General features: G+C 45.9%; 1 protein-coding gene across 1 annotated transcript in view; it reads left to right on the plus strand.

The window, feature by feature from the left end:
* The window catches only part of LOC117877394 (NACHT, LRR and PYD domains-containing protein 3-like), a 107,358-nt gene that overhangs the window by 43,152 nt on the left and 39,903 nt on the right, over window positions 1–24,303 (plus strand). The window contains 4 exon segments of the mRNA XM_034770488.1: window positions 5,558–5,725; window positions 9,266–9,436; window positions 13,990–14,160; window positions 16,348–16,518. Of these exon segments, the coding sequence (XP_034626379.1) occupies window positions 5,558–5,725; window positions 9,266–9,436; window positions 13,990–14,160; window positions 16,348–16,518 (681 nt within the window).

Below are 24,303 nucleotides of genomic sequence, written 5' to 3' on the forward strand. Positions count from 1 at the left end.
GTACCTGAATCTCTCTGGCAGCTCTCTCTCTCTCTTTCTCACACACACACACACACACACACTTTATAAAATCTTCAAAAAACTAAACCATTATCAATATTTATGCCCTTTAAAACTACATCCAAGCAGCCAATCACAATTAAAATTCAAACAATCAAGCAAACTCACTCACACCAACAGCTAGTACTCTCACTCTCACCTGGTAGCCTGTTCGGCAGTGGGATCTCTTGCTCTCCCTTTCAAACTCCCCTGTCTGCAGCCCCCAGTCAGCTCCAGCACAGACCCAGAGGTTGGGCCACGTCTCTCTGCAGTTGTGAGTCACTCAGCCCAGGGGCTTCTCAGTTAACAGGGACTTTCCCAGCACCCAGTATTCAGCCTTTCTGGGAGCCTGAACCCCAGATAAATCCATTTTACTCTGTATAAAGCTTATAGAGGGTAAATTCATAAATTGTTCGCCCCCTATATGACTGATAGAGAGATATGCATAGTTGTTTGCTCCCTCAGGTATTAATCACTTACTCTGGGCTAATTAATAAACAAAAGTGATTTTATTAAGTATAAAAAGTAGGATTTGAGTGGTTTCAAGTAATAACAGAATGAACAAAGTAAGTCACCAAGCAAAATGAAGCAAAAACATGCAAGTCTAAGCCTAATACATTAAGAAACTGATTATAAGTAATATCTCACCCTCAGAGATGTTCCAATAAGCTTCTTCCACAGACTAGACTCCTTCCTAGTCTGGGCCCAATCTTTTCCCCGGTACATTTTTTGTTAGTTCCAGCAGACATCTCAGTTGGTAAGCAGGGGCTTTCTCATGACAGCCCTCCCCTTTTTTCCTCCTCCACCCACCCCCTTTTATAGCTTTGTCACAAGGCAGGAATCTTTTGTCTCTCTGAGTCCCACCCCTCCTTCTAAATGGAAAAAGACCAGCTTTAAGATGGATTCCAGTTATCAAGTGACATGGTCACATTTCACTGTAAGACCCCTAGTCTCCATTCTTCCTGAGTTGGCGCACACATACACAAGAAGGCTTGCAGGTAAATAAACCATTTACAATCAATTGTCCTAATCAATGGGAGCCATCAAGATTCTAAACCACCATTAATGGTCCACACTTTGCATAATGACAATAAGACCTCAGAGTTATACTTCATATTTCTAGCTTCAGATACAAAAATGATACATGCATATAAATAGGAAGAATATATTCAGCAGTTCGTAACCTTTGTTATACCTTACAAGAGACCTTTTGCATAAAGCATATTCCAGTGACATCATATTCACACTCATAAGCATAAGTACCATTTCATGGTAGAAACAAGCTCACAATGTTGTATGATTATAGACTTTTGTTTTAACCAAAGGTAAAAAAGTGTGGGAAAATGCATATGGAGTGCAACATCACATATACTATAACCCAGTTTGTAAAATTAACATGGGGGTGGGGAGGGGCAGGGAGCTGTGCATACCTCTCTCCACATCAGGGGAGGGGGCAAATTTCATAAAACCTTTGGGTTTGCTCCCCTTAAAGGGAGTGGGCACTACAGTGTTGGGGCAACCTCCTAAGGCTGAGTCTTTCCAAAGCTCATCTCTGTCTCTGTGTTCAGCTGGGCGTGGCCCTGACTGTGTGCTTGGCTGGAAGAGGCTTGTGAGTCTAGCCCAGCAAGACCAGGTAAAAGGGGGCCCAGGCTGGCAGAATAGACCGATGCAGTGGCATCCCAGTACATCAGGTGGCTCCCCAAAGGGTGCAACCCATCACAGACACAAAAACTGTTCTCAAATCAGTCCAGTCTACAAATAATGACTCTTTTTGTGTTTCATGGAACAAACAAGCTCACAATGTTGTATGATTACAAACTTTTGCTTTAACCAAAGGTAAAAAAAGTGTGGGAAAATGCATACAATATATCACCTGGTCTAAGTATTTCCCAAACTTTCAAAAACAGTACTATTTTGAGTAGATAATTGTATTATCAGTCATAGGCACCAAGTTTCTAATCTGCTGGGGGGTGCTTCCCCCTGTCTCCAACCAGGCCCTGCCCCCACTCCACCCATTCCCCAAAGGTCCCACACCTACCCTGTTCTTTCCTAACCCCACTCAACCCCAGTTCTGTCCCTTCCCCGCCCAGTTCCACCCCATCCCCTGAGTGTGTTGCACTCTTGCTCCTCCCCCGTTCCTGCAGTGCCTCCTGATGCCACGAAACAGCTGAGGGGGGCTGCTGGTGGGTGCTCAGCACCTGCCATTTTTTCCCCGTGGATGCTCCAACCCTAGAGCACCCACTGAGTTGGCACTTACGTTATCAGTCATATGAAGAAGATTTCTGCCACTTTTGGTGAAAAGTAAACAAAGTTTTTCATCAGTCATTTTTGTGATTTTCTGATATATTTTTTTTGATTGCATAACCAATAACCTTTAATCATTAGCGAAAAACTGCACCACTTCACACATCTAGGTCCAACCTAGCGATGACCACTAGATATGTTCCTAACGTGGTAGCGATGAAATTTTTCTAACTGATGGCATAGACGACTTAAGTGGGGAGGAGGGGGCATGCAGAGTTGAGTGTCCCCCCCAACAACCGCCCTCTCAGTGGGGAGCTGTGACGCATGGCTAGAAAGGGTTAAACATCCTGCAAAATAAATAACCTTCATAAGACATGTGGGGAGATAATGTTTGTGTTTTTGTGTATTTACATATGTATGAATAGGGTGGACAATGTAATCAACAGTCCCTGTCTATGCTGTATTCTGATAATTCAGAGGTCAAAAGAACATCCTATCATGTAAATGAATTGTAAACACGGGATATCTCAGTATTCATCTCTCTTTGAAATGTACCTTGAATGGTGGTGTAACAAGCAAAAGGCCTTATGTTAATTCGTATAGCTAAGTACCAGTGATCGACATCCTTCAAAGTCATCCTATTTACCTTTTGTTCCCTGAGGGATTCCAACTTGTCAAAAGACATGAAATTGTATAAAAGATCCTTGGGTCCTGATTCTGTGATCTCATATTTGCTTACGCTTCTTCCGGGGAAGTTTGAGTCACAAGATTGAGGTCCGGGTTATGCTGGTTTGCCCTGAATATGATATTTGGACATTGGACTATAAACTATGAACTATTTCTGAAAGAACTCTTTGCAACTACAAAGCTCACCATCTCTGCTATGAATCTGCACCTCAATGAACTGAACTGATGTCTTTATGTATATTGATCTTTTAACCATACCCTCTTTGTCTTTTGTTTTTTAATAAATTAGCTCAGTGGTTTGAGCATTGGCCTGCTAAACCTAGGGTTGCGAGTTCAATCCTTGAGGGGGCCACCTAGGGGTCTGGGGCAAAATCAGTACTTGGTCCTGCTAGCAAAGGCAGGGGGCTGGACTCGATGACCTTTCAAGGTCCCTTCCAGTTCTAGGAGACAGGATATCTCCATTAATTTTTTTTTTTTAATAATAAGAATTGGCTGTAGCGTGTATTTGGGTAAGAACTGGAATATTCAATAACCTGGGAGGTAATGTGTCCGATCCTTTGGGATTGGTAGAACCTGTTCTTTTATGTGATGAAATAAGATTTACAGAAATTTTCATCATATTTGATGTGGGTATCTGGATGGAGGCCTGAGGCTGGATCACTTTAAGGGTACTGTGTTGTTTGGTCTTCTGAGTAACTAGTAAGGTAATAAAGAAGCTGTTTTATGCTGGCTCGGTGAATCTAAGTATTGGAATATCCACCAGCTTTTTGGGGATTGTCTGCCCCATTCGTTGCAGTTCACCCCAACTGAGTGACCACAGCTGGCTCCCCACTAAGACGCTGGTCACAGGAGTGGAAGGGCCAGGGTCAGAGTCAGAAGAGAAGAAGTGGGGCCAGAGCCTATTCCAGCGGTACGCTGTCTGGGACCCTGCCTGGTGCAGCACAGTGGCTGACAGGGAGAGAACTTGACTGCAGCAGCACTGGGCTGTTCCCCTGCTCTGGCTCAGCGTTTGTGGACAGCAGCCGAGCAAGTTGCCCCCCCCCCCACACACACACACACTCCACCCAGCATGCTCGGCGTTGGCTCCTGTCCCCAGAAGCTGAGCCTGGGGAGGCAGCGGGCTGCCGCCCCTCCCCACTGTCTCTCTCCCCGGCAGTTGCTGCAGTGCACAGAGCATACCGGGGTAACAGATTGGCTCCGACTCGCTCAGCTACTGTCCCGGAAGCCAAGTCTGGGCGGGAGGCTGCCCACTACTGCCCCAGCCAGGCACGCTCCCAGGCAGCTGTTGTCCATCCTGCTCCCTGCGTGGGTCTGCCAGGAGGGGAGCCGGCACAGCGGAAGGATAGAGCCTCCCCAGGTAACGTGGGGTGAGGAGGGGGCCCTGGCTGGAGTGGGGCGGGAAGGAGATTCGTGGTTAGGTCACGTGCCCTCCTCCTTTAGCTAATGCCCCCCACATACTGGCTGATGGTTTCCCCTTAGTGCCCAAAATGAGGCCGGCTGGTAAACGAGTGAAAATACAGGATTTTCAGTCCTGCTTCAAGTGTAAATTTGCATGTAAACTTAATCATGGAGCTGCTATTACCCCTGCATACACTCCCATCTCCCACTGAGCTGATGTTTGCTTTTAGACTGTTTGTTTATGCATCTGCTAGGAAATAATCCAATTTATTTGGGGTCATGTGGTTCTGACATATGCACATCTCTTCACAGTACATCATAAGACATACTAGCCAGCCATCCTAGTGCAGAATTCCAGATGAAAACCATGAATGCTCTTGTAATTTGGATTGAATAGAATTTTGCCTTTGTAATGCATTGCAAATTTCTAAAATACTGGAAAGGGCACCGGATATTTTAAAAACATCTAGGTGGGTCCAACATTCCATGCACCCCTCTCCCGCCCTACTCTATATTCCCCCCCCCCAACATCTGAGGAACCCTTTTGGATTTTTGTTTTCCCTTCCAACAGCTCTTAAAATGTTTGCCTGGGTTTGGTCTGGTCAGTAGTTGTGCAGCAGAGATAGTGCCGGGGGCGCGGAGGGGCAGGATCTCCCAGCTCTTGCTCTGAGCCTGGTCCAGCTGCCTGGGGAGGTGGTGCCCCCTACAGCCTCCCTTTAGAGATGGGACTTCTCTGATTCAGTCACACCATCCCAGGGCACATCAGTGCCAAATGCAGCCTGAATGGTTGAGAGCTGGGTAGGTGGGATTTAGGGTGGCCAGATGGCTGCCCCTTAAATTCTGGTTAGTCTGTGGAAAGGCTGAGGGGCGGTGCTTAGTGTTGGAGTCTTACCCCAAACCTTAATCTTTATTGGTCAATGGAGGAGGTTTAAGGATTTGGGTGTCTGGGCCATTCACAGTGCTGACTGGTCAAGAGTGAAGTGTAAGGGGTGGACCTAGGTAAGAAATCCCACACAACACCAGTTTCTCATTTGACAAAAGGTGGGGCTTGGGAAAGCGAGTGCAGCGGGGGTTCTGGGTGCTGATTGGTCAGGGAGAGAGGCTGGTGGGTGAGGACGCCTGACAGAACAGCTGTGACAAGCCCTATTCACAGCGTGATCTCTCTTGTCTGTGTGTCTCTCTCCTGTAGGTTACATGGGTGTCTCACAGGCGCTTGCTGCAGGGATCTCGCTGATGTTCTCAAAGCCAGAGAGAGCCTGACAGAGCTGGACCTGGGTTATAATGATCTGGGCAATGCTGGAGTGCGGCTGCTGTGTGAGGGACTGAAACACCCGACCTGCAAACTGCAGAAACTGGAGTAAGTAACATTTGGCCTCCTCTGTGTATTCACAGGTGTCCACTATCTAAAGCACTTTGCAGGGTGAGAGATGGTGAAGGGGAGAAAAGGATTTTTGTCTCTATCTGCCCCACTCTGATGGTTCTCGGGGACTGAGAGTCACCGCGTTCCCCCCGCCTACAGCTAGACGGGGTCTTACTTTTAGTAGCTGGGCAGCAGTTGCCTAAAACAACCAGCCCCAGCCACTCACTCAAGCACTCTCCTCTGGGCTTATGCCAGCCCCAGCTTTGTCTTGCAGGCTGACTAGAGGGGCATCCTAATCACTGAGTCCCTTTGAATCATTCTCCTGTGATACCCAGCCCCTGACTCTGGATACTCCATAAATACCAGATCCTCTGAACTGCCGGGCACCCCAGTTTACCAGATTTACCTTAAATCACCACACAGCACTTGAATAAGAAAGAATAAAGATTAATCTAGAAACTAGAGAAAATTGATGGAAACAGCTGGTGACAACAGAAACCAAAATCATAAAACCATGAGCATGGGTCTACACCTGTAAGTAGTTACCTTTCCTAGCTAATAAAGTAGATTTTCCCCACAAAGTTCAGTCGCAGAACTCTATGGTTTCATAAGAACCAGGATCCAAACATTCAGGACACCCTCCACAACTCCTCAAAGGGTTTCCTTAGTGAATGAATACAGAGCGCCTTTCCCTACACTCTGTTATACTGAGAACTGTCATCTGCTGTTGCATACCCAGGACAATCTCCTGCCTGCTGTAAGGTTCGTTTTCACCTCCAAGTGGTTTTGATATTTGCCATTGTCTTTGATGGCTTTCCATTGACAGTTCTCAAACGTGGCAAGGGTAGACAACACAGCTTTCTGTAGATACGTTACTTGTTATACTTGATGGATAAATATCCTATAAGATGTATTTGGTGTACTGAATTTGTCAGGTCTGAGGTTTGAGCTTGTTGTAAAGAACAGAGGACCTTTGCCAAGTGTTTTCAGTGTCACACCCACCCCATTTTCTTTTCTCCTATTCTTTATCTTTCCTCTTATTACACCAACTCCATCTCATGCTGACCCAGGTGTTGTTCCTGGCAAACGATATTCTTCCTTTGGGCCCAGAGCTCTCTCATCTCTACCTCCTAAAGGAAAACACAGGACAGAGTGGACTGAGTTCAGCTACAAAGTATGGGAGTGAGGAATGGCATTAGCAGCTGCTGACCCTTTGTCATGGCACCTAAAAGTGTGAGGGTGTCACTGCTCACAACGCATGTGCAGATCCTTGTACGGGACACAACCATTTAAAGCAGACAGGCCAAAAATAGTGATTAAGTGCACTAAGGGCACTGATTGAGCCAGTCGTAACAGGTCCCTCTGGTGCCTCCATGGGACTAATACTGCCATAATTCTTCCTGGGTCTGGGATTCCTGAACTACACGGTATAGGAGGTCTTCACAGATCTCAAATTGGGGTCCCTGCAGAGTCTGTTGCTCAGTGCCCCCATCCAGTCAGGGTTTGTCACCTGCTCCCAAGCCCTACTCAGAATTTGGTCCTCCCGCTGTTCCCTCATGAAGTCCCCTCCAAGCTCCAGCCACTTGCATTCAGTAACCCTGTCGTCCTGACTTCAGAGGGGGGATCTTTGGGGGTACTGGTTTTAGGAGGTGGGGGGCCTGCCACCACATCCTCCAGGCCCTCCTGCACTACATGGCCTCTCTTTAGTGGGCTGGTCTTTTCTTCCTCTGGAGCCCAACGGCTGCAGTCCTGCACAATCTCGCAGAACCCCCGCCAGTCCTCTCCCAAGATCATTGGGTAGGCCAGCATTGGGGCCAGTCCGACCCAGCACACCTCCTCCTGGCATCCATTGGCCGGCCATACCCACACAGCTGGGTCCGACTGTATATGCCTGTGCACACACTGGAGGAGTACTGGGGTCCCTGCTGGATTGGGGGACTCGACCAAATTGGCCCAGACGAGTGTCTGGCTACAGCCCGAGTCAATCAATGCAGTCACAGTGCCTTCTACCTGTAGGGTTATCAGGAGTTTGGCGCAGCCTTTCTGGTGTGCCTTGAAGCCTGTGGCTAATGCTTGGCCATAGCTACAATCTATGAGGACAGTCACAATGGAAATGCCCTTCTTGGCCACACTCACAGCACTTCCCCATTGGGATGTTCATGGTTGGGTCAACTGGTCTCCCCTATGGGTGTTTTTTCCCTTGACCCAGGGGTAGATGTGAAGTTCCCCATGTGTTCTCTGGATCGGTGATCTGCTAGGTCACTCCAATCCTCAACTCCAGGAGCCAGCCTTACCCTGCTCTGCTGTGAGAACCCCCACTGTTCACGCACAACCTCTGGCATGTAAACTGCATGGACTGTGCAACCAAATGACACCAGCCAACATCTCCGGTCCCCAACACAACCCTAGGAACCTCTGTCTTGCAGTGTCCAGTTATGCCCGCTGGATGCTGCAAGCTTATATGAGTTAGTCAATTTAACAAATAAATTGATATGTACCAGGCTTCTTATCCCAAGGGGAGTCTCTGACATGCTTCAAATGCACTGCTTCAGGTAGAATAAACAAACAGATTTATTAACTACAAAGATAAATTTTAAATGATTATAAGTCAAAGCACAACAAGTCAGATTTGGTCAAATGAAATAAAAGCAAAACACACTCTAAGCTGATCTTAACACTTTCAGTGCCCTTACAAACTTAGATGATTCTCACCACAGGCTGGTTGGTTGCCCTTCAGCCAGGCTCTCCCCTTTGATCAGCGCTTCAGTCGCTTGGTGGTGATGTCTGTAGATGGAGGTGGAAAAGAGATGAAGAGCAAGGCAAACGTCTCTCTCTTTTATCATGTTCTTTCTTCCCTCTTGACTTGCCCCCCCCCTTCAGAGTCAGGTGAGCATTACCTCATCATAGTCCCAAACTGGCCAAAGGAAGGGAGTGACTCACTCATGAGTCCAACAGATCCTTTGTTGCTGCCTAGGCCAGTGTCCTTTGTTCCTGTGAGGCTGGACTGGGTTTATCCCATACATGCCCTGATGATTGTGAACTGCCCCTCTGCTTGTGGAGAATTTTTGCCTGGGCTTGCTTTAAGCCACGAGGACACATTTTCAGCCTCATAACTATATACATGAAATTATAACCTCTAACATCACTGTAACATTATGGTAACAACAGTTACTATAACATCACTGTAACAACAATGCTCAGTGCATCATGAGCCTTCCAAAGGTACCTGAAATGACAAACTTTGCATTAGATACTGCTCAATAATATTATAAGGTGAACATGGTTGTGTAGGGTGTTCCCATGAGGAACAGAACATCACAGTGGGGCTTAGGCAGGAAGTCCCACCCAACATCAGTTCCTCATTGGACAAAGGGTTGGGCTTGGGAAGCAATGGGAGGACGGGGCAGTTCTGGCTCATTCTGTGTGCTGATTGATCAGGGAGAGGGGCTGTAGGGCAGGGACATCTGTCAGAACAGCTGTGATGACCCCTATTCACAGCATGATCCCTCTTGTCTGTGTTTCTCTCTCCGACTTCAGCTTGTAGGATTGTGAGCTCACAGGCGCTTGCTGCGGGGATCTCGCCAATGTTCTCAGCACCAACCAGAGCCTGACAGAGCTCAAGTTGTGTGCAAATTCTCTGGGCAATGCTGGAGTGCGGCTGCTGTGCAAGCGACTGACACATCCAAACTGTAAACTGCAGCAACTGGGGTAAGTAACATGTGGCCTCCTCTGTGTATTCACAGGTATCTTCTATGTAAAGTGCTGGACAAGGTGAGAGATAGTGGAGGGGACAAAAGCGTTTTTCTCTCTTTCTGCCCCACTCTGATGGTTTCCGGGGACTGAAAGTCACCTCGTTACCCCCTGCCTACAGCAAGAGGGGGTCTTACTTGTAGTAGGTGGGCATCAGCTCCCTGAAATCACCAGCTCTTCACTCACTCACTCACTCACTCACTCACTCAAGCATTCTCCTCTGGGCTTCTGCCAGCCCCAGCTTTGCCTGCAGGCTGACAAGGTGGGCACCTTAATCACTGAGTCCCTTTGAATGGTTCTCCTGTGATACCCAGTCCCTGACTTTGGCTACTCACATAAGTACCAGATCCTCTACACCCAAAGGTGCCGTGTACCCCAGTTTACCAGATTTACCTTAAATCACCGCTCTGGTACATCACACAGCACTTGTGAACTCTTGTAATAAAACAAAAGTAATTATATTTAAAAAAGAAAAAGATTTATCTAGAAATGAGAGAAAGTGATGGAAACAATGGGTGACAACAGAAAACGATATTATAAAAACCCTTGAACCCAGGTCTTCACCTGTAAGTCTACACCTAGCTAATAATGTAGGTTTTCACTACAAAGTTCAGACCGAGAGTCATGGCTGGAGAGGGCTGAAGGTGGACAGCAGCAGAGGGAGAGGTCTGCTGGCTCTCTGAGCAGGAGAGCTGCAACCTGAGACAGGGCTGAAGGTTGGGGCAGAATGATGGGGTGATCCCACTGATGTCACCAGTTGAGACCTGGAACCACACCTGGGAAATAAACAGGGCAAAGAACCACCTCAACGAGAAGGATTGGGATGAGGTGTTGTAAGATACTCCAGACCTATACTTGGTGTTCAACTCTTGGGACGATTGGACTGTTTTGACTGTGCGGCGGGGGGAGGGTGGGGTTGTCTGTTTTTTATGGTACCAGGACTTCTGGTAATAAATCAACTTTGAGGAAAGACTATCTCCATACTTGGACAGTTGTACTGAGTTTGTGTGAGGATCTAAGAGGGAAATTGAGGTGTGTGACTGGCCAGGCAGCAGGAGGTGCTTCTAAATAGAAAAAGGAAGAAGCACTAATAGCTTCTAAAATAAAAAAATATATATAGATCATTGTTTTAATTGTGTGAGTTTTTATTTTTGCTCACTACATAAGTTGCACAACTAGTAAACAATTTTCAAGTACTGACAAAACACCCTGAGTGTCTGTGTGTAACTGCAGCCTGCCAGCCACACTTGTGCTACGCTCTGGCTAACTATCCTTGGTTATATTTCAAGGTGACCCCAAAACACTCCATTCCCAGATTCCCCCCCCCCCCCCCCCAAAAACATCTTCTCTACTGCCCAGCCCTCTCCTGGATAGTACAAATTATGTAAAGTCAGTTATTTATTTAATAGAAATCATATGCCAGTTTAGTATTTCAAATAGTCCTTCAGACACTTCAATTTAAACACACTGGATTAGGTAAAACAGTAAAAGAAGTTTATAAACCTCAAGGAGAGATATTTTAAATGAGTACAAATTATGTGGCATAAAAGTCAAAAATGGTTACAAGAAAAAGAAAGATAAAATGTTTACTAATGCCTAACTTAACAAACTACATTAGACTGAAAGCAAAGTTTTCCCACCACATGCTTCAGCAGATGACTGACCAAACTCTGATGTCAGAAACCTCCCCCAGTCCAAGGCTGCTTCCTTTGTCTTTCAGATGCCATGAATGCGGTGGGCAGAGGGAGGGGGGGTATCCTGGGGTGTCTTCCCCTTCTTTTTATAGTCCTGTCCCCCCTTTGAGAAGCATTTCCAGCTGAGATTCAGGAGATAAAAAGTTCCCTGCTGCTTTTCCCTAACCTGTTTGACCCTCCTTTATTTCTCCTTCCTGCTTGATGACTGTTTCCTGCTTGAATGCAAATTGAGCAGAGCACACATTCCTGTGTTTGAGGCTGACCTGTCTGTCAACCTCATTTTGTAACATGTAAGTAACACTATACAGTGGAATCTTATAATTTCACACACAATGTTGCAACACACATTCCCCCCCACACACACACACACTTCTAAGGAACCCTTTTTGATTTTTGTTTTCCCTTCCAACAGCTCTTCAAATGTTTGCTTGGGTTTGGTCTGGTCAGTAGTTAGATCTTTTTGAATGCTTCAAACACACTTTAGCAAGTCACAGTGGGTATCATGATCAGAAGCCTCATCAGTAGCTCAGGCCCTAATGTTCAATAGCTGATTGGTAAGTAGCTCTTCCTTAAGAGCCTCAACCATGACAAAAAAAAAAAAGAAAAAAAAGGAATCATGTTGGTTAAAAAAAATGGGGGCACTTCTGAAAATTAGAAACACGAGGGACTAAGCACAGCTCTGTGCAAGGATCATCCTGTAATTAAATTGCTGGATTAAAACTCAGACTCTCTGTGTGAATTGGGCAAGTCATTCAATATCTTATGAGTCTCAAATCTCCATTTGAAAAATGAAATTTCCCCACCTTTTGTCTGTCTGATCTATTTAGACTGTAGGATCCTCAGGGCAGGGACTGTCTGTGTGTATTGTTGCTCCTTCTTCTAGCATCAGTATCCTGTTCTGACACCAGAATTACCCTCAGCCCAGTGGTGGCAGGTGTCCTGCACATTGCAGATCGGAGGACAAATTGGTGACAGGGAATCTGGGTAAACTCTAAGTGAAACTTGTCGTATTTACATATATTCACCTGTTTTGGAATGAGATGGTCACACAGGGTGGGCTCCTCTTCCAGAGGTCTCAGCCCAGCACCAAATTCCCAAGGAGAAACTCTACCTGAAGAATGGGTTCTCCTACTGCTGGCACAGCTACCTCCTTCCCAAAGCTTCCCCCCAACACTACTCCTCATTTGGGGGGTGTCTTTCCTTTGTTTATCCCAGTTGTAGTTCTTCTTTCTCTTTATGTGTCCTCTCCTCACTTTGGGGTCTCTTTCCCCTCAACTTTTCACTTGTCTTCTCTCCTTTCTTACCTCTAATTCTTGTGGAGCTCTTGTTTCTTCATCAAGAACACGCTCTCCCCACCGCTCCCAGTTAGGGCTTATTTCCCCAGTTTCCCACATATACCCAGAGTTTTGTGTCTTTCCCTGTTCAACACAAACATAGAGTCTCTTATTCCATTGTGGGTGCCTCTCTTCCTGCCTCCCAAGTATCTCAGGGGCTTTACCAACCCTTACTGAAACTGTGGGGTCCTCAGGGAGTGGGGGCTTCTCTCCCTCATACAAATTCAGGGCTCTTTTTCTCTCCCAGACATTGGGACTCCCTTCCTCATTTGGCGGAGCAACCATATTTTCAAGGCAATTTTAGTGATGGAGGAGGCCGTGCCGGTGACAGTTCTGGTGGGAGGGGAGTTTCAACATATATGCAACATTTATTCAACATTTTGCAGCTGTAGGGGATGCAGAGGGCTCCCTATGAATCCTAGCAGGAGGGAGGAGTGGCAGTATGTGACAGCCATGCTGGGGGCTGGTCACTGAGATGCACATGGTCATGGCCAGGCTGCTGCCATAGTTCCACACTCCACTGGCTGGCAGCTCCCCCAGGAGCCCAGACTCTGCAAGGGGGATGCAGAAACAAGCAGAACATTTCTGTTGTAATAACCCCACCAGAGTTTCTGGAACAGGCCCTGCCAACAGGGGCACCTGGTTGCCCTGCTCTCGGGGCTTCCCCCCCACCCATGTTTGGGGATCCCTCTTGTTGTGGGGCTTTTTTCCTTTTTGTCTTCTAATCCCCTCACCCGCAACCTTTGATCCCTGGTCTCAATGGGAACATGGGTGCGACATTGCCAGTGCTGGGCCTCACAGCTACCTCCCCTCCCCCAGCCTGAGGGTCAGAGCTGGGCGATAATGGGCTGGAGGAAGAGAGACAGGAGACGGCTGCTCCCTGCAGGGCAGCAGCAGAGCTAGTGGAGGGGGACGCGGAGGGGCAGGATCTCCCAGCTCCTCCTGCTCTGAGTCTGGCCCAGCTGAGGAGGAGGCTCCCCTTACAGCCTCCCTGTAGCGATGGGCCTGCTCTGATTGGGTCGCACCATCCAAGGTTACAACAGTGTCAAGTCTAGCCTGATTGGTTGAGAGCTGCTTAGGTGGGACTTAGGGTGGCCAGATGGCTGCCCCTTAAATTCTGGTTGGTCAGTGGAAAGGCTGAAGGGCGGTGCTTAGTGAGGAAGTCTTACCCCAACCCTTAATTTTTATTGGTCAATGGCAGAAGTTTAAAGATTGAGGTGTCTGGGGTATTCACAGTGCTGATTGGTCAAGAGTAAAGTGCAAGGGGTGGGGCTTAGGCAGGAAGTCCCACCCAACACCAGTTCCTCATTGGACAAAGAGTGAAGTTTAGGAAGCGGAGAGGGGAAGGGGCGGTTCTGGCTCATTCTGGGTGCTGATTGGTCAGGGAGAGGGGCTGTAGGGCAGGGACACCTGTCAGAACAGCCCTGACAAACCCTGTTCACAGCATGATCCCTCTTCTCTGTGTTTCTCTCTCCGGCTGCAGGTTGCGGGATTGTGAGCTCACAGGCGCTTGCTGCGGGGATCTCGCTGCTGTTCTCAGCACCAGCCAGAGCCTCACAGAGCTGAAGCTGAGTGGTAATTCTCTAGGCAATGCTGGAGTGCAGCTGCTGTGCAAGGGACTGAAATACCCAAACTGCAAAATGCAGAGACTGGAGTAAGTAACATTTGGCCTCCTCTGTGTATTCACAGATGTCATCTACGTAAAGCACTTGACAGGGTGAGAGACAGTGGAGGGAACAAAAGGGTTTTTCTCTCTCTCTGCCCCGCTCTGATGGTTCACTGGGACTTTTTACCCCCTGCCTACAGCAAGAGGGGATCTTACTTGTAGTAACTGGGCATCATCTCCCTGAAACCACCAGCACTTCACTCACTCAAGCACTCTCCTCTGGGCTTATGCCGGCCCCAGCTTTACCTTGCAGGCTGACAAGGGGGGTACCCTAATCACTGAGTCCCTTTGAATGGTTCTCCTGTGATACCCAGCCCAACTCTGGCTACTCACATAAGTACCGGATCCTCTGCACCCAAAGGTGCCATGTGCCCAAGTTTACCAGATTAACTTTCAATCACTGCTCTGGTACATCACACAGCACTTCGTTTTGTAAAACAAAAGTAGGTTTATTTAAGAAAGAATAAAGATTTATCTAGAAATGAATGAAAGTGATGGAAACAACTGGTTACGACAGAAAACAAAATCATAAAACCATGAACCTGGGTGTACACCTGTAAGTAGTTACCTTTCCTAGCTAATAAAGTAGGTTTTCCCCACAAAGTTCAGTCAGTTGCAGGACTAGCTGGTTTCGTACGAACCAGGATCCAAACATTCAGGACAGCCCGCATGTCAAGGCTGAATCCCCACTCTGGGACTTCGAGTGTAGAAGGTGGGGGCCCGCAAGGATTTAAAAATTAATACTTGCCACTCCAGGCTTGTATTGAACTGCCATGGTTACAGCTTTCCTCTGACCTTGGGTTGGTAAACACTGCCACCACCCAAATGCAAAGAAAACGAACCCTTGGATCCAGGAAGGAGCATTTGGGAATTCCTCCCTGTGGGGTACGCTCAAGCCCTTTCCCACCCCCCTCCAGGGAAGAGCTGAGAAAGAAAACAAGGGAAATTAGCTGTTGCTACCATCTAATCAAACAATATGCACAAACCTCTTAGGACACCAGAAATTCAATCCTGTTCTTAAAAAAGGTAAATTTTATTAAAAACAAAAAAGAAAGAAAATACATCTGGAATTTAGGCTTCTGCTAGATTTTAAAAGATCAATTGCAAAAACTAAGCAGCCAAACTAGCTTTCCGGGGGATTCCGCTTGAAGGTTACAAGCAAAGAAAAGCATCTGGGGTTAGCACATAGGAGTCCATTAGCCATAAGAAATAAACAGAAATAACCTTAATCGCATCTTTCACAACATTCCTGATCTACTTACACATTTGGGAGTTCCAGATAAGTAGTTCTAGGTAAAATCTGATGATTTATGATCATGCCTGGTTTAAACCTGCTTACAGCATTGCTGCTCTCTGTCTCTGCTCTCCGGAGAACAACCACAGACACAAAGGGAAAGCTTCTTTCCCAATTTTAAAAAGTTCTAGCCTTCCCATTGGCTCTTTTGGTCAGGTTCCCTTTTCTTTACTTGGGGGACTTTGTTAACTCTTTTACAGGTAAAGCAAGCAGAGAACAGCCACCAAGAGGGACTTTATAGCTAACTGGCTGTCTGAGTGTCCAAAAAAAGGGAGCAACCCACCCCCCCCTTCATTTATCACACCCCACAACTCCTCAAGGGGTTTCCTCAGTGATGAATACACTGCACCTTTCCCTATACTCTGTTATAATGAAAAGTGTAGTCTTCTGTATTCATAGTCAGGGCGATCCCCTGTCGCACCATCCAAGGGAACATCAGTGCCAATTCCAGCCTGATTGGCTGAGAGCTGGGTAGGTGGGACTTAGGGTGGCCAGGCGGCTGCCCTTTAAATTCTGGTTGGTCACTGGAAAGGCTGAGGGACGGTGCTTAGTGATGAAATCTTACCCCAAACCTAAATCCTTACTGGTCAATGGCAGAGGTTTAAGGATTCGGGTATCTGGGCCATTCACAATGCTAATTGGTCAAGAATGAAGTGCAAGGGGTGGGGCTTAGGCAGGAAGCCCCACCCAACACCGGTTCCTCATTGGACAAAGAGGGGGGACTTGGGAAGCATGGGGGGGGAAGGGGAAGTTCAGGTTCATTCTGGGTGTTGATTGGTCAGGGAGAGGGGTTGTTGGGCAGGGACACCTGTTAGAACCGCTGTGACGAGCCCTATTCACAGCGTGATCCCTCTTGTCTGTGTTTCTCTCTCCGGCTGCAGCTTGCGGGATTGTGAGCTCACAAGTGCTTGCTGCGGGGATCTCGCCAATGTTCTCAGAACCAGCCAGACCCTGACAGAGCTGAAGCTGAGTGGTAATAATCTGGGTGATGCCGGAGTGCAGATACTGTGTGAGGGACTGAAACACCTGAACTGCAAACTGTGGAGACTGGAGTAAGTAACATTTGGCCTCCTCTGTGTATTCACAGGTATCCTCTATGTAAAGTAAAACCAGGATCCCAACATTCAGGACAGCCCCCACAACTCCTCAGGGGGTTTCCTCAGGGAATGAATACACAGCGCCTTTCCCTGCAGTCCCAGTGGTTCTCAAACTATTGTACTGGTGACCCCTTTCACATAGCAAGCCTCTGAGTGCGACCTCCCCCCCTTATAAATTGAAAACACTTGTTTATATATATAACACCATTATAAATGCTGGAGGCAAAGCGGGGTTTGGGGTGGAGGCAGCTCACAACCCCTCCATTTAATAACCTCACAACCCCCAGTTTGAGAACCCCTACACATTCTGTTATACTGAGAACTGTCATCTGCTGTATGCAGAGCCAGGGTGATCTCCTGTCTGCTTTCATGTTCCTTTTCACCTCCAAGTGGTTTTGATCATTTGCCATGGTCTTTGATGGTTTTCCATTGACAGTTCTGGGATGTGGCAAGGGTAGACAACACAGCTTTCTGTAGATACTTTCCATGTTCTACTTGATGGATAAATATCCTATAAGATGTATTTGGTGTGGTGAGTTTGTCAGGTCTGAGGTGAGATCTGTTTGCAAAGAACAGGGGCTTTGCCAAGCACTCTCTGTGTCACACCCACCCCATTTCCTTTTCTCTTATTCTATATCTTTCCTCTTATTACACCAACTCCATCTCATGCTGACCCTGGTGTTGTTCCTGGCAAACGATATTCTTCCTTTGGGCCCAGAGCTCTCTCATCTCCACCTCCTAAAGGAAAACACAGGATAGAGAGGATTGAGTTCAGCTACAAAACAAACCAGGAACCAGGAAAACTACTGAACAAATAAGAAAATTAAAACAAACAAACTCTGCCTATGATACTAACAACATTATTGAAGAAATTAATTAAAGGAAAAAAATCCAGCTCCTCACTTCCATGAGCACCGACATCCAACACTGTTGTTGTTCTTCATTATACACTCTGGGTCTCCAGGCCCACAAATGATATGGGCAGGGAGTGGCATTAGCAGCTGATGACCCTTTGTCATGGCATCTACAAGTGTGCGGGTGTCGCTGCTCACAACGCATGTGTAGACCCTTGTGCAGGACACACTATTTAAAGCAGGCAATGCAGCAAACCAAAAAGAGGGACTAAGTGCACTCAAACAGTATAAGCCATAGACACTAAGCAACACTCCAGGGAGCAGTGCGAGGAAATATATGGTGGGTGCAACAACCCACAAGCCCTGCAACATTTGCAGCGTGTGCTTATGTGGAGGAAGTGCATTGTGTGCCCCTGAGAGAATGGCTAGTGTGGCTGCACTGCATCCTTGCAGCTTCCAGTTCAGTCACACTGATGCAAGTTGCAACATGGAGTTCTCTGATGTACATGTCATATCATAACATCTTTAGGGCCTTGTGAATTAGTGCTATGACTCAAATTCACTCTGGAAGGGAATGGGAACCTCAGAGAGAGGGGCTCGCATCAGCCGTTTTGCTTAAAAATGAGCTACTGCCATCTGAATGTGGTGCTTATATCTCCCCCAGGTACAGTGAATTGTGTCACTAACACAACACAAACAGCATTCACTGAGGTATGGCCAATTGCTTGGCAACACTTGCATTTCAGTATTAAAAATATTTGAGACCAAATAACCCATCTTCCCGTAGTTTATTAATAAGAAACGAAAGATGAATATGAAAAGGAGGCATACATACCTCTCCTTCTGGGAATGAATTTATCTCACAACATCTTCACCTTACACAGAAATTGTGCTTCGACAATGTGCATCTGAGATAACACAGCCTGGTTATTTACAAGTTAGAAAGCACAGACTATGTCACCCAGGGCTAGAACTCACCAGTCACCTGTTTACCTTGTTTTCCTTATCATGGTGTACCTTTCTCTTTGTTTTGAATGCTACCTTACAAAGTGTCATGAAAGCACCACCCAACCTGTATTAAGATGTACAGTGGATGTATCCTGACTTTGATTGGTTATACAGTTGCTAATGCCAAAAGCTGCATTTTGCTTTTTAGAGTATTATGGAATATTTATCTTTTGACATAAGTGAGCAAAAGTGAACAAAGTTTTAGCAGAGACATAAAATACACATAAAATATTAATGTAGTGTACCCTGGTGAGCACCATGCCTCAATGACATGCTGAGAAATAGGGCAGGCTCACCCCAAACTGGTGATTATTCTACCATTAGCTATACCAAGCCAGTTACAAATGTAAACTTCTGTCTCACCACATCGGTTAACAAGAAGCCAGAAATGCACTCTCCTTAGGCGTTTCAGCACTTATTTCACCACCCAGACACTAGACTTTATGATGAGTGGTTACTGAAAGACACTTTTATCAAAGAAAGGGTTCTTCTAATCTCAAGAGACCAGCCATGTAGCCAAGTCAATATACAACCCAATAATCACGCTGTTGCCAATCCTTTAATATCTAAACTCTAACGGTTTATTTTCAAGAGAAAAGAAGTAGAGTTAAAGGGGTTAATAGATCATGTATATATACAATCTTTGCAAAGTTCTAGTATGAGGTTTGTAGCAGTGATGTTACAGACTGCTGACTTGTAAAATCTCTGGTAACTTCCAAAAGATTGTCCATAGTCAATATGCTCCTTTCCATTGTAAATCCACAGTCCAGAGAATCAGAGCAGGAAAGAGGCAAAATTGAGACATTTCCCGGATCTTTTATATCTTCTGCCATGTGGGTGGAATTTTACTGTCCTACAAAAATCTCACAGTCTCAGTTTATGGAAAATTAAAGGCACAGGATGGAGTCCAGAGTCACAGAGCAATTCACGTGCCCTTGTATGCTTTGATGACTGTTAGTCACAGCCATTACCCATATTCTGGTAGTGGTGTCCACAAGAAGGCTTGTTGGGTGCCATGAGTTTTACCTTCTGTGACCCATTGTGAGGGTTAATGACCTTTAATGGGCCTTCAATCTTGAATAGTCCATTCACAATGGCTGGCTAGACTGAATGTAAACTACATTGTGGGTCTTGCCCAGGAATACAGCACATATGTAGGATGCCAGAACATAGTCAATATTTATAACTTCAGATACAAAGAGATACAGGAGAATCACTTAGCAAATCTTAACTTTTCCATTGGCACCTTACCTGATATATTTTGTCCAAGTTTTGTTGCATTTGTATCTCTGGTAGCAAACATGGTCATATTTCAATTATACAGCATGACATCTGGGCCTAACGTACGTTTTGACTAACAACAGGGAGGGTGACAAAGGCATGGACAACAGTGTCAAAGGACTGAAAAAGGCTGAAGAATAAGAGTGGGACAGCAACCTAGAGAGGAATTGAATGGAATATCCTTTTTCTGTTGTTTCCAGGACTCAATGGTCCAAAGTAATTCCACTCTGCAAAAAAGAAAATCTCGTCCCCCAAAGGGGTAAGCATATGAATCCCCTACAGAAATTAGTTTGTGAATCTCAGTTGTACCATCAAATCATCTGTTTAGCACATGGTTCTGTATAGGAATTCCCAGGTGTAGCAGGTCAGTGCTGTGAATGCCTGGTTTTTCACCTGACAGAAGAAGGAATATCTTGGAGCTTTCTAATGCATTAGAGTCTGATCCTGGAATTGGAAGTGTATTGATTTCTTGAATTTTGAGGGAGCATACAGGCTGAGTGGACATAAGAGAGGAGGCCTCATCCTCCCTGATTGAACTAACCTCGTTATCTCTAGACTGATTCTTGCCTGCATATTTATACCTGCCTCTGGAAATTTCCACTACATGCATCTAATGAAGTGGGTATTCACCCACGAAAGCTTATGCATCCATTTCCTAGGCACCATGGTACAAATAAGTGATGGTCACATTAACACCACCTCTACCGAAAACCCACCGACCACTATGCCTACCTTCATGCCTCCAGCTTCCATCCCGGACATGCTACACGATCCATTGTCTACAACCAAGCGCTGAGGTACAACCTCATTTGATCCAACCACTCAGACAGAGACCAACACCTACAAGATCTTCACCAAGCATTCTCAAAACTACAATACCCACACCAGGAAATAAGGAAACAGATCAACAGAGTCAGACGTGTACCCAGAAGCCTCCTACTGTGAGACAAGCCCAAGAAAGAAACCAACAGAACTCCACTGACCATCACCTACAGTCCTCAGCTAAAACCTCTCAAATGCATCATCACTGATCTACAACCAATTCTGGACAATGATCCCTCGCTTTCACAGACTTTGGGAGGCAGGCCAGTCCTCACACATAGACAACCCACCAACCTCAAGCATATTCTCCCCAGCAACCACACACCGCACCATAGTAACTCTAGCTCAGGAACCAATCCATGCAACAAACCTCGATGCCAACTCTGCCCACATATCTACACCAGCGACACCATCACAGGACCTAACCAGATCAGCCACAACATCACCGGTTCATTCACCTGCACATCCACCAATGTAATATATGCCATCATGTGCCAGCAATGCCCACTATGCTATGTACATCAGCCAAACTGGACAGTCCCTACGTAAAAGGATAAATGGACGCAAGTCCGATATTAGGAATGGCAATATACAAAAACCTGTAGGAGAACACTTCAATCTCCCTGGACACACAATAGCAGATTTAAAGGTAGTCATCCTGCAGCAAAAAAACTTCAGGACCAGACTTCAAAGAGAAACTGCTGAGCTTCAGTTCATTTGCAAATTTGACATCATCAGCTCAGGATTAAACAAAGACTGTGGATGGCTAGCTAACTACAAAAGCAGTTTCTCCTCCCTTGGTGTTCACACCTCAATTGCTAGAAGAGGGATTCATCCTCCCTGATTGAACTAACCTCGTTATCTCTAGACTGATTCTTGCCTGCATATTTATACCTGCCTCTGGAAATTTCCACTACATGCATCTGACAAAGTAGGTATTCACCCACGCAAGCTTATGCTCTAATACATCTGTTAGTTTATAAGGTGCCACAGGACCCTTTGTCACCTTAGACTGACCAGAACACTTTTCTAATTGGCTAATGTTGCAATGGAATTTAAATAGGAGAACCTCTTTTGTTGAGTTCAGAAAGCATTAGCAGACTAATTAATTTAAATGCTAGGTCCTTTTTAGGTTAGCTTTTACCTTGGACTATATTTCTCAGATCAGGACACGTGGGGCTCTTAACTGACCAACAGTTTATTAATTCTCCAAGAACCATATATATATATATATATATATATATACACACACACACACACGATACACAAATATCCTAGGCATGTACTGAACACAAAGAACACATGCAGTCTTCCAAGTGGTTAACATAGACCAGCATTGGGGTCCAGCAACTATACCAAGGAATTTCATGTAGGATAGGTCCATCTGTCCAGATTGTACCTGAGTAATGTCACATTCACTCAATGCACATTAAACCTGTGGAACTCAGTGCCAGAGGATGCTGTGAAGGCCAAAAGTATAACTGGATTAAAAAAAGAATTAGATAAGGTCATGGAGGAGAGGTCCATCAATGGCTATTAGCCAAGCTGGTCAGGGACGCAAGCTCTGGGTGTCCCTAATCCTTTGACTACCAGAGGGGATTCAGATCCATGATGACTACCAGAAGTTGGGACTAGACAACAGGGGATGGATCACTGGATAAATTGCCCTGTTCTGTTCATTGCCTCTGAAACACTGGCACCAGCCACTGTCAGAAGACAGGATACTGGACTAGATACAACATTGGTCTGACCCAGTATGGTTATTCTTATGTTCTTAGTTAATTATAGGATTGGCTACAAGCGTTGTCATTGGTTTGAGATCTAGAGTGCAATTGACATTGTGTAAGTGACGGGTCCTTTGGGACTGGGAGTAACCTGAATATTCTGAAATTCTTGGTATAAAGGACCATCTATCACAAAGGTAGCCAAAATAGATTGGAGTACCCAAGGGGACTGTTTGTGACTCCATGTTAAAGCTGTTACAGTGCCTGAGGAGTTTACATTTGATAACTGGTTGGTGAAATCTAAGTATAGAACTCACAACCAATTTGGGGCTTGTGCGCCACTTCCAACTGTCTGCCCTGAGATTGGTACTCACACTCTTGTGTCACTGCAGGCAGTGATACAGGGCCCCCAAGAGGCCCAGACCAGACCTCCAGGCACTGAGAAACCCCATATGAGGATTACAAGAAATAATAATAAACCATCACTTGTAACCTCCTACAGTACTGATAGTCAGTAACTCTTTACACAGTGATCCCGGAAGACCTGATCTTAGTGTGTCTTGAAATCAGTCAAAGTTGTACTATTGACTCAGACAAGAGCAGGGTCAGCCACCGTTCTGCAAACCCTGACGATACAAGTCCACTCCTCCATCAATCTCAGCAGTGCCATCTCTGTTCTGTGTCTGAAAAGCCAGCTGGATATCACCAATGGACTGGTAAAGTTGGATGAGGCTGTTCAATAGCTTCTTGATTAGGTTGCTCAGAACCAGATGATATTCGGTGGTAGCTTTAAGATTGGTTGCAACAAGCAATGCGTTCATAAGTAGTCTGGCCAGGTAGCCGCATGCTCAAGAATGGAAGGGAAGATTTCCCTCCTCCAAACAGTTGATGACAGTATTTTTAGTAGGGGTCATAGGTGCTTTTACTGCCCTTAACCATCCAAGAAGATCAGGGTCATGAGTGGAGACTCAGATTTCCTCTAGTGTTTCTGAAATTCCTGTTTTGTGAATGGGCAGAATTCTAAGAAGGAGGGTGTTGTGTTATCCCTCCTGGACACAGATGCCATCTTGGACATGGAAGATCATCTCTGTAAAATGGGTACTGGTCCCTTGAAGTGAGTGGTGCTGGGCTGTGGAGATGAGGAGACATTTTAGGTTGACAAAGTGATTAACAGTCCAGAATTGTATGATATATGCCTTAGTGGTTACTATGGCAGAGAAGGAGGAGGATCTCTTGGCCTCTTCATGGTCAAGGAGCAGGTATGGAAGAATTCTTTGTGCAGACGTTTATTTCTTCTTGGGTTTTCCCGACACTGGTACTTGGATTTTCTTCCCCCCTGCTTCATCTGTCACAGGTAGGAGAAACCATAGAGTTCTGTAAAGGCCATACAGGGGAGGAGGCACTTCTGCAGTCAAGTGTTGTTGGCAGTGGACAGTCAGTGACAGGGATGGCTCATTAGTTCTTCTAGTCCTTGGCTGCTTGGTTAGGGTACCCATGTTTGTGACTATGAGCTCTCTCGGCAGATCATGATGTTTAGACTACAGCTGGTCTAAAAGTCAGCATTTCCACTCTACAGGAATTCAAAACTTCTGAAAAAACATTGTTCTCTTTTGGAATGAAAAGCAGAAATTTCAAATTTTCTCTGTGCCTCTTGCCATTCAGCACCAAATACAGTATTGATTTGGTCAACAGAATTTCTGGGTGTTTGTCCATCAGTCATGGTTCATGGCCCACCACTTTGATACTCTAAGTTATGCTTGGCAGCTACCAACATGCCTGAGCAGTTCTCCTATTTGGGTTTCAGTGTCTCAACCAAAAGTTGCTCCAATGAGCTCCTCTTGTCAAGTCAGCCATCGACAACTTCGGAGACACTGGTCCTCAAGTGGTGGCAGAATAAATTCCACATATAGTTTGGGGTAGTTGTAATATTATTTATTAGTAGTGTATTTTAGTAGTGCCAAAATTCCCCCACTGGGTTCAGAGCCTCATTGTGGGTTGTGTTAGGCACTAGACATGCTGTTGTGGCAGGGGCCACCAGGTGGGTTGGTTAC

Source organism: Trachemys scripta, chromosome 4 (genome assembly GCF_013100865.1).
Source record: "Trachemys scripta elegans isolate TJP31775 chromosome 4, CAS_Tse_1.0, whole genome shotgun sequence".
Taxonomy (NCBI): domain Eukaryota; kingdom Metazoa; phylum Chordata; order Testudines; family Emydidae; genus Trachemys; species Trachemys scripta.